We start from the raw sequence: 11,717 nt of genomic DNA on the forward strand, positions 1-11,717 counted from the left end.
TTATGTATATATATATATATAATTTTGGAAAAAAATTGGACTAGAAATTTTGACCTAATTTTATTAAGAATAAATTTTAAAATAATTAAAATATTTGTTAGAAATGATAATTAATAAAAAATTAAGATGCTATATTTCTATTATATTTAATTAACATAAAGTATATGATAATAATCATACAACAACAACAATTCTTCATCCTAGTATGTGGGGTTGGCTACATTAATCTTTTTTTTTTTGGAAGCACTGTCCTTATGCCAATGAAAACCTCAATTTCATTATGCTATGTTAAGAGTCAAAGTCTCATATCAATCTAACAAAAAAAGGTCATTTCTGATATTTTCTAATCAAATCTTTTTAGATATATCTCTATCTTTCTTAATATAAGTCAAATCTAATACATCGAAGAGAAATTATTCTGTGTGGAGGCTGGACGTTGAACGCCGTCCGGAGACCAATTATAATGCATCACGACAGCGGTACCGAGTAGTGCTGAGCCGCGATATCGAGCAAGGGGGTGATGTGGCGCATTCTGATTGATCTCCGGATGACATTTGACATCTGCACATAATAATTGAGCAATCAGAAGACCACCATTTTATGTTACCAAAACATCTTAAGGTGACTCTTTCTAATTTTATCTTCTACAGAGCTACTCCATCCTTTTAACGTATTTCGTATTCTATCTTTAAGACTAAAAGTACTCATCCATGAGAGCATCCTCATATCTATATTAATAATCATAGATAAATAAAAAAATAATAATAAGAATGTTTAATAATTTGTTAAAAAAATTCTCAACTTAGAGAGAGAATATAATCTTAGGATTTGCGATTGATTTATTCCCATTTAATATAATGAACGAACGCATATCGATTCAGCCCATTCTTTCCGTTCTCTCCCTCTTTCTCTCTCTTTATGCTCAATGCATCAGTTCCCATCTGGCATATAAAACCGTCAAGGCAAAGGGCTCGGAATTTCCAAAAGGCCATAGGAACTGAGAAGCGGAGACGAGGGGATTTGGGAGCGGAAGGAGAAAAGCGATTTCCATTCTCTGAAATTCTCCAGTGTTCCTTCCAAATCGAGCCGAGAGGCTGAATTGCTGGGGTTCTTGTGAGAGAAGTAGGGAATAGTTGCAGATGGCTGCGGTGGCTGCGAACGGGATCAGCTCTGAGAATCAGTTCATCCATTGCCAGCCCACGGCTTGCAATCAGGAAACGGAATATCGGAGTGATGTGAGGAAGCTGGTGGATCTTCTCTCGAAATTGAATCCACTGGCGAAGGAGTTTTTCCCTTCATCTTACGCTGCAACGGGGACCAAATTGGATGGCCGCCTCTCCGCAGATGCCCCGGTTTTCGTGGGCTCTACCGATTGTTATAACAGAATTAATGTGCCCGAGAACGGGAATGGTAATAAGGATTCTTGTAGTGATGTATCTTCAAACAATCAGTTGCTGAATCGGAGGGTACGGTTAATTTCTTTATATCTGCCTGCCCCCACTTTTATCATAGTGATATATCAATTAAAGAATTTGATTTATGATAAATCAAACATTTTATGGAAGTTTGGTGTGATCTGTGATTAGCTGTCCAATTTTATATTTAGCCTTCTGTTTTTTTCTTGGATTCTTTTGTTTATAAGTATATTTAGTAGTGGTTTATTATAACCTCAACACTTCTCTCGGCTTCTGATTTCAATATTTTGTTATTTTAACAGAGGACAAATGGCTATAACCAAGGGAGGAAGAGGATGAATGACAGGTTGAAAAGAGCTGAACGGGAGGAAAGCATTAGGCGAACTGTATATGTTTCTGATATTGATCATCATGTGAGCCATCAAAGATTGCGCTTATTTTATTTTATTTTATTTTTGCTTGTTTTTTCATGTTTTTCGCATCAGTTGATGCCTTTTACTTACTGAGTTACACCGCAATTGATTTTCCGTGGTGCATTGATCAGATAACAGAAGAGCATCTAGCTGAATTATTCAGTAGCTGTGGTCAAGTAAGTTCTCAAACTTCAACTTACATAATCACATTGTATAACTTATGCTAATTGAGTGCCATCTTTAGATTTCCTTTTGTAGATTTTATGATGTTATTTTCAGGCATTGTTTACTTCAGACATATTGCTTTAGTGATAAAATGATCTAACCATGATGCTACTTTTCATATTAAAGAATTGATTGCATTAAAAACAGTGCTTTTAAAAGTATTTATGGGGATCGAGCAAATATGGGTGCCTGATGCATTGCGAGCAATGCACTACGTGCTCACTTGAGCAAAGTGAGACGCTAAAGAACAAATAATTTTCTTAGTTAATTAACTTATTTAAATCAAGCGGAATACTTTTGAATAGGATAGTTTAGTTATTATTTCATTGAACTATGTTGTGCAGTGTAATACTTTTTAAAGATCTCCTACATTGTATGTTCTAAAAGCTTCCCTGATTGATCATCTTCTAAAAAGTACCCATAAATGGGTTTAAATAACTTATTAGTTAAACTGAATAGGCTTATAGCCTAGGAACAATCTGTCTATTTAATTTTCATCAGCAGTCATGCTCTTCTCTGTCATTGGGTTATCCACCTCTTTCTCTACTTCCTTAAACATATCCTTTTTACACTCAAGATTTACTTTTTTTCCTTCTAATACTTATTCTTTATCACACAGTTAAATTGTCATCATAAAAATAACCCTTGAGCCTATTTGCAATTTAAAGATCTATTTACCAACCTTTCGACGGGTCCTATTGTAATTGACATTCGTCTAGACCAAAAAATAATGGACATAATTCATTTTTATGTTTTAGATTTTCTTCAAGTTTAAAATTTTGTTCTATTACTGAGGGATTCAGTGATTATGATTTCATTTTAAATCAGAATTCCAGTTAAAGTTATACTTAAACATATTTGTTTTCATTAATAAACATTCCTATTTCTGTTTTAGTACTGTAGAACTTAGTAGTATATCTAAATATGTTACAGAGTGCCGGCATTGACAGATTTGCCCTAAAATATCTTTTTTGTATTTATGTGAAGTATATATTTGTGTAAAAATTTAACTATATTGCTATTTGCTTCTTGTACTTGATTCTAGCCTCTAGTTTTTACTAAAAAAAATTACTTGTTTGGTAACATATGATGCCTATTAGAAAAATGGATGTTAGACTCAATAGTATAGGTAATTATTACTGATTTGCTTCGATCAATTTGTCAAAAATTTTAGATCTTATTGCTTTTGCTACGAACTAACTTGGTTTTAACTAAAAAAATGTACTTGTTTGGTAACATATAACGCCTATTAGAAAAATGGTTGTTAGACTCAAGAGTATAGATAATTATTACTGATTGGCTTCAATCAATTTGTCAAAAATTTTAAATCTTATTCCATTTGCCACTAACTAGTTTAGCGGCTGATTGTACAGTGAAGCGAGTAAAAGCAAACAAAAAATATGGTAGCTATTGATCCTAAATGATGGAAAAGGTAAATCTAGTGTAGTCATGATCATGTTAGGCAAGGAACGTGTTTTTTACTTTAATTAATAAAAATCCATAGTCTCAATGTTGGTTCTGGCACTGATGAATTGGATAAAAAAGTATAAGTCAGGTTTGTTATGCTTAATGCATGAAATTTTGTATGCCTTGTTCACAAATTTTTATCTTCTCAACGGTTTAAGGATTCAAAATTGATATCCCAGGACTGATTCATCACTTCAAATAGAAAATTGAGATGTTGGTTGTTTATTGGGCATGGAATTTGTATTTAAGTTACCATTTCTCTTATACATTAAATCGATTTCTTTTATCATTGTTGGCGGGGATGATTATGATTTTTTGAACTAGTCGCTGATCCACAACATTTACTATGAGAATGATGATGCTCCGCATTTTGCTTCAGCCACCTCTTCTCTTCCTTGCTATAGGAATGGTGCAGCTGTGATAGGCGCTAAAACTAATCATTCAGCATAGTTGTTGGCTATTCTCTTAAAATATCTTAAGAAACAGATTCTTTAAAGCATCTGCTGAACTCTTGATACGGCAACTTTCCATAAATAAGAACTAATCTAGATGAACATGGCCTGGGCAGTACATTAAATGGCATAGCTGGTGATTGTTACATAAAAGGCAACAAAAAGCCCTATGAGGATAGACAGGTCAAAATTTCTACAAGTACTGCTTTTGGAAGTATGAGACAATAGCTTCTGATGGCAAGGTATTAGCGCAATTTTTAGCTTATAGGTTATGACCTAAAAAATCAAAGTTCCAAACACAAAAATATGTGTTATGTTGATGGTTGCGTGCATAAATCTCTACCAATACCTACAATGATAGAAGCTTCATAAATTTGGTAGGTCTCTAGAGAACAAATGTATTGCTGTAATAAGAGATATAAGGACTCAAAGTGGAAGCATTACCAAGATTGAGATTAATGTGCCACAAAGTAAATCAAACTAGTTGGAAACAATCACGTAAGCCTCTAAGATTTATGTTCCTCGACTTCAACTAAATCTACTTCCATAGGAGGGGAGAGAGAATCCAATACGCTAACAAAACATCCATGATCATGATGTTCAAATTAAATGAAGACTCAATAACTCTTTTCAAAATCCAAGTACACTCCAGTACTCCACACAAACAAAGAAGCTTTGCAATTAATCTCTCATAAAGTTACCTCACATACAGTCTTCCTCAAATCTACACCAATAGAATCTCCAATATCTTCCAATGAAACCCTAGCCACTAAGACGGACGTCCGTGAGGAAGGATTGAGTTCTCCATGATTACATGAAACCTTACATCAATAGAGTATTGTGTGGCATCCTCTATTAATTGATTTTTTCCCGAGAAACCCAATAGGAACCTTGGCATTATATAAAAAATATCCAACCATAGTACTTCTCATGAGGTTATGAGGAAGTTATCCCACACATCCAAGAAAGTAAGGTTGCAGGTCGAACATCTCAAAATTGAGAGATTGTGAATCCTAAATTATGTGAAACTTGCCCAAAAAAAGGCTAGAAGACCTAATGGGTCATATGGAAAATTTGCATTAACCATGTGCAACAAATTTCTCCCTTCACTCCAGATTTTGGAAAAAACTCTATCTCCTCTATATCTCCTCCCAAGCCAAGCACTTTTAAGTTATATAGAAGCCTTAAAGGGCTTAGCAACTCAGCATGTTAACACATGCAGGGGCCTTTAAAAAATATTTTGCAAACAAAGATGGATCTATCAATAGCAAGAGTACGCTTGCCACAAATTCTTATGTACATTTAAATTGGTTTCATCCCCTTAATCATTGTAATGGTATGTATCAACATTAGTAAAGATTTATGCAAAAATGATCCGTCTAATCACAACTAGAAGTCCTCCCATCATATGATTGCTAATATTATTCCATAACTAGCTAGGAAACCAAAATCTTTTTGCTTCCTTATGATGCAATGCTCTAACAAGAACAACAACAAGTCCTTGATTGATTCCACCAAAACTTTTGCCAAAACCAATTGGATCATCTTGAGAATATTAGTTCTCTAAGTATAGAACCTTCATCCATCTCAATATCAAACTTCATGGTCGTTGATTGTCAAAAAATCTCATTCTAATAATAATTTTTTATAATGAAGCCATCAAACAGCTTGAAGATCAAGCCCATGAATTGATGGTACAAAGGGTTCCTAAATCTTGCACCAAGACCTCACTCAAACACTTTGAGGTACTGTAGAAGTTTAACTTCTCTTGAACTTGGCTCATTCATATTATAGAACTCACCAAAGAATATGGCTGTCACCAACCACATGAACCACGCAATTTTGGCTAAACTATATACTTTTCTACGATGCGTTAGGTTTGGCTGAATATACGAGTAGTCAAATCCATTTTCAACCTTAAAATTAATCCCATAGTTGAGAGCCAATCACTTGGTATTTTTACACAATGTTTTTTAACTTTTCTCTTGTGGGATTAAATTTAATGTCTCACTTGTCTTAACAACTATAAATACAGATAGCCAACTATAAGTTGAACATTAGATTAATTTTTGAATCTTATCAATGGTGGTGGCTGATCTGAAGCACCAAACATTGTGCTTGAATAGCTTTTTATAAAGTTATGTATTTAAGTTCCTATCCTGGTAATTTTTTTATCAACATAGAGTTCAATTTTTTGTTTGATATGCTCTTTATACTTTAAAAAAAAAAAGACTAGAGGTTAATTGTACAAGTTATTCTCTAAATGTTACTTCCATTTTATTCTTCAATTACCAGTGCTTCCATGATGAATCTGTTACACCTAGAAAGTGGAATTTCATACTTCTTGAAACATAAGATGTTATGCCAATTACAATTTTGATGACTAAAGTCGAAGATAATTTCAGTTGGCATAAAATTTCCTCATTTTGAAAAGAATTTTGTTCTACATTGCTGTGCATGCTTAAATAGTGGATTTCCTTTAATAAAGTTGATATAGTAAGCTAGCACATGGGCTGGGCATCAATCAGTGTTTTCTAATGCTGTTGTTAAGTTGTAATAATTTGATGTATAGAAAGTAATCGGGATTCCAGATGGTGTTGACCTGATATTAATGATTGTTTTAGTCCATAACAATCCATGGATGACCAGTTAATTGTTGCGATGCATGATATTTATTTTCTTGCCGTTCACTCACATTATATGCCTCGTGGCTGGCACTCATAATGCAAGAAGGGTTACTCTTAGCTTTTAGGTGTTCCTGATATGTTAATGAACTTATCAGTTTTTACCGTTCAGCAATTAAGGAAAATCTCAAGTGGTTTTTAATAGGAAATACTTGAGTTTCCAAGTAACCCTAAGGGAAGTACTTGAGTTCGCAAGTAAGCCTAACAATAATTGGTGAAAACAGTGAGAAATCTGCTGATTTCAGAGAGAAATAAACAATGCGATGCAGAAATTTCAGAAAATTGGAAAGAAAACACAAGGAAACTTCTTCTATTCAATCCACGAACAAGAAAACCAATATAAGATACAAGTTTCTTCAACTCGAGAGGAAGAAACAACTCTCCAAATTTCTAGCAAAGCCTAGAGCCCAAAAGAACAAACCCTAGATATCAAATCTCTCTTCCAATTCAAGCTCAAACCCTAATCCTCCCAAGGGAACTAACTAAAACAAAGAGGACAATTACAAAATCCCTAGATAGCCCCTAATTCAAATTTCCCCTCTCAAAGTAAAGTTTAATTAAGTTGTGGGCCCCATTTCTTCCAACCGGCCTCTCTCTTTCTTCCCCTTGGTTCTGCCCCCGCCTCCTGTAGCAAAAAATCGGTCCAAGTTGGAGCGGTTCAGCTGTCCCTAGGGCTGGCCTAACCGTTTTCAAGGGAGATTTTGCACGATGTTGACTCTAAAAAAAGAATTGCACCTACTGTAGCCCTTGGAAATAACCAAACAGTCTATAAAGTTTGACTTTGTGTATACTAGATCACACATTAAATAGATTAAAATTATTTGAGATGTGATAGTAATTCTACTATGATATGTATCAGAAATCTAATATTGTACTGTCGCATTTCTATATGACGTAAAAGAACTTGCGGGTGATTTGTGGTAAATTTACCTTCCAACATTCTTGAGTTGATTTAACGTATGAAAATTGATATTGTAAATATATGCTTTGATTCAATCAAGCAGAATCGCACCATCCTCAACGTTGTCATAGCCTTTCATTCATAGTTATGTAGCTCTAGATGAGATATATATTCTTTCGAGATTTAGCGCTTTGTATCATTTTATTATAGTTTTAGGCTTCGTTTGGGATGGATTTTTTGTTGCTTCTTAAAAGCTAAAATTTGTAAACTAAAATGTTGTTTTAAGAAGCAACAAAAAAGCCGTCCCAAATGGAGCCTTAGTCGCACAGCCTTTTTTTTTACCTCTTATTGTTTTGAAATTCTTATGTTGAAGGTTGTTGACTGTCGGGTTTGTGGCGATCCTCACTCAACTCTTCGATTCGCATTTATAGAATTTGACGATGATGGTAAGCTCTAATAAGCTTTTGTTAGAGCAATACTGATGATTTGTGGTATTCTTTTCTCTTTCGTAATGTTTCTTCTATTTTATTCATAGAGGGTGCAAGGGCAGCTCTCAGTCTTGGAGGGGCCATGCTAGGTTCCTACCTTGTCAGAGTTCTACCATCAAAGACTGCAATTTTTCCTGTGAATCCTAAATTCCTACCACGGGTACAGAACTTCGCTCCATATATTATTGTTTCTGTGCACCTTAGGATGTCTGAATTATAGCTGAAAGTGTTGCAGTTATACCCTCAATTTTCTAGAATAATTTCTTATAGCTGAAATTGTTGCAGTCCACTGATGAAAGAGAAATGGTTGTGAGAACGGTGTACAGTACAAATATTGATCGGAAGGTGAGAGCGCAAATTTTCTTTAAAATATCAAAATGCATATATTATCTTAAGGTTCGTTTGGGGTGACTTTTTTATTGCTTCTTAAAGTAGCTTTTTATAACAAAAATTTAATTTGTTGTACTAGAAAGCTGCTTTAAGAAGTAATAATAAAATCGTTCCAAATGAAGCCTTAATTTAACGATGCTTCTCGTCATAGATCTAACTATGGCATCATTATAAATTTTTGCATTGTCATGATTGATATTCATACAACAACAACAACAACATCAAGCCTTTATCCCACTACGTGGGGTCGGCTACATGAATCCTTTTTCTCCATTGTGTCCTATTAAAAGTCAAATTCTCATTTAAATCTAATAAAGTTGATATTCATGACTCTGAAAAATTGTACGCTTTACCTGATAGCCAGATTTTGGACTAATATTTCAAGCATGCATCTTCTTCTGCAGGTTTCTCAATCTGAAGTAAAACATTTCTTTGAACAAATATGTGGAGAGGTCAGAAAATATTTCTCCGGTCTGCTTATTTTTATTGAATTCCAAATTGTTGTTTGTAAAGTCTGGGACTAAGTTATATTTGTCTTATGCAGGTTTCCCGTCTGAGACTTCTTGGGGACAGCTTGCATTCAACACGGATAGCATTTGTTGAATTTGCTCAGGTGATTTCCAAATCTATTCCTGTTTCTCTATGTTGGTTGGATTATGGATGAACCTTATCAAGAAGAAAAACTTTGATTAAGGTTTCGTTTGGGATGACTTTTTTACTGTTTTTTAAAACAGTTTTTTAGTATAAAAATTAAAATTTTTATGTTAAATGCTGCTTAAAGCAGCAGTAAGAAGGCCATCCCAAATGAAGTCTAAGGCTTCATTTGGGACAACTTTCTTATTGCTTCTTAAAGCAACTTTCTAGTAGAAAAATTATGAACTTTTACTAAAAAGCTGCTTTAAGAAATAGAAAAAAAGCCGTCCCAAACAAAGCCTAAGTTGAGCTTTTATCAATTGATACAATTATGGCTTTCTTATTATCATATGTAGGCATTATTATATCATTCTGAGGTAATGTTGAGTTCATCTCTTCACTACTTCTAACATCTAAAGTGAAAAACCTGCTTTGTTAAAATCTGTTCTAATGATTTTAATTATACTTTGACTATTATTTTGAGACAAAAATCTGATCTTATTACCATTCTCTCCCTGAATTATTAGTTCTTTTAATACATTTTTTTAATTTTGGATCTTTTATTTTTCTTTCCAGGCTGAGAGTGCCATTCTAGCTTTGAACTGTAGTGGTATGGTGCTTGGATCTCTTCCAGTTAGGTATGTTCTTAACTACTCATCAATAAAACTTATCAAATCTCTATATATTTAATGAAAAATATGATGATTTTTTCCCCCTTACCTCAGGATTAGTCCATCAAAGACACCAGTGAGGCCTCGTATCCCTAAAGCAGCATCACAGTAATTAACCTGGGCATATTTGAGAACTGGAGAGCTATTGAATTATTATCTCAAATGCCTAAAATTAACTTCTTTTTTTGTCTTGGGAACATGTTCTTCCTGTCGTTAAGCTTTTATTTTTTGAACACAGATTTTTCTCATAACCTATCTTTCTTTTATTTGTCATTTTGTATGTCAGACATCAGACATTAAGGTGTCTAAAACCTTTGATGGAATTAAGCTAATTACTTAGCAGTTCCATGTTTTGACGTTTGTGCCAATCATGATTATTTTTGGTGGTTTCTTCCAGTAATTCAATTGGCTTTCAATCTTTCAGATTCCTTCACAGTTTTTCAGCTTTCTAAATATTCTTTGATGTTTGCTTTGTGCTTGCACTATATTTCAATTGTTTTGGGTAAATATTAAGGAAAATAAATTGTGTCAGCATATATGATTAAAAATTGGTCAAGATGGGATTCAAAGATCTTACAACTGTTTTAAACTGTGTAATATTAATTATCTGTCTTATGTTAATCTTAGAGCATATTTAAAAGTTTTGATAGAATTTTTTTAATGAAAAAAGTGTATGATGACATAAAATCTTGCATCAAAGTGTCAAAGTTTTTAACCTATAAGTTGATCTCTGCTAAGGTTAGGGCATCCTCAAGCCACTTCCTTTTCCCTACTTCTCCCTGATCAATAAATCCTTCTTCCATGGTTTCTCTTCCTTCTCATACCTCCCTTGCGGTGAAGTTTGTATTGTATTTTATCCCCTGAAATGAAGGTAAGATTTGCTTCTTAGGTGACCAAATCGAAGAAGGCTCTCGAGCTTGATTTCTTTGCTTTGGTGAGATATGGGACCGGCAAACATTTGTCCTATGATAACATCCTACTTGCTTGAAAAAGATGTGGATATTGAAGGGGGTCTTTCGAGCTTTTTTTTCTCTTAGATGGCTTTTTCTCTTTAAATTTCCTTGTATTGAAGACTTGGAAATAGTGATCAATGGTGGGCCTTGATTCCTTAATGGGAGGTCTTTCAATTTTAAAAGATGATCTTCAGATTTCACTCCCATTCAAGGAAGATTTCAAGGACTTTACAATATGGTTTAGGATCCCTAACTTGCTCCTTTGTTATTGGTTAGAGGCAAGTATATCTAAAATCACGATATCGCTAACCCCTTGATTGTTGATCCTTTGATATCTCACCTTTGCTCATGTTAGTATCCAAATCTCTACTACGACTATTCTACTTAATGAGATTCATATTAATATATAGAACAAAGATATATGTTCCCCTATCATATATGAATGGAAACCATATGCCTATACAACTTGTGATAACTTTGCTCATGATAATACTCCTTGCCATAAATTCATCAACTATATGAAGACCCCTCTTAATAGGATGTGTTTGCATAGGGGGAGATGTCGTAATCATCATCCATTGAATAATAATAAATACTCCTTCATTAATATAAACCCACATATCATAATCCTGTACCCCCCAACCCCTTAAATCACACCAGAAATCAAGACCTTAATATCACTACATTCGACTCTGCCTCTGCTAATTCTTTCAACCTTGCAAGAATAAACCTTCTTCTTAGGGTTCACAATTTTCCAGATGGCTCTATGGATAAGGCTAACCATTTGACTGAGGTTCATACCCATGAATCTAGCTCTGCTACCAACTCTCTTGCACACTATGAAAAACACAACACAAACCCTTGACTTCTTATTAGTCCTCATCAAGACAACACTCAATCCTTTTTTTTTCACAACCATGGTGTAATGCCCTAAGATTAAATTTTTGGAAGAATTTCCTATTTTCATCTCTTCATTAACCAACCAGAGATTCTATGAATCTATCAATATAAATCAATTTAGTGAA

At 34.0% G+C, this 11,717-nt stretch overlaps 1 protein-coding gene across 1 annotated transcript; it reads left to right on the forward strand.

The window, feature by feature from the left end:
• The first annotated feature begins 875 nt into the window (after positions 1-875).
• On the forward strand, positions 876-10,157 carry LOC110092222 (polyadenylate-binding protein-interacting protein 9). Its single transcript, XM_020816679.2, has 10 exons — positions 876-1,466; positions 1,718-1,828; positions 1,960-2,004; positions 7,931-8,003; positions 8,093-8,205; positions 8,331-8,390; positions 8,840-8,887; positions 8,980-9,048; positions 9,645-9,706; positions 9,794-10,157. The coding sequence occupies exons 1-10, from the start codon at positions 1,140-1,142 to the stop codon at positions 9,849-9,851; spliced, it is 966 nt and encodes a 321-aa protein (XP_020672338.1). The 5' UTR covers positions 876-1,139; the 3' UTR covers positions 9,852-10,157.
• The last annotated feature ends 1,560 nt before the right edge of the window (positions 10,158-11,717 follow it).

Source organism: Dendrobium catenatum, unplaced genomic scaffold (genome assembly GCF_001605985.2).
Source record: "Dendrobium catenatum unplaced genomic scaffold, ASM160598v2 fragScaff_scaffold_1288, whole genome shotgun sequence".
NCBI lineage: Eukaryota > Viridiplantae > Streptophyta > Magnoliopsida > Asparagales > Orchidaceae > Dendrobium > Dendrobium catenatum.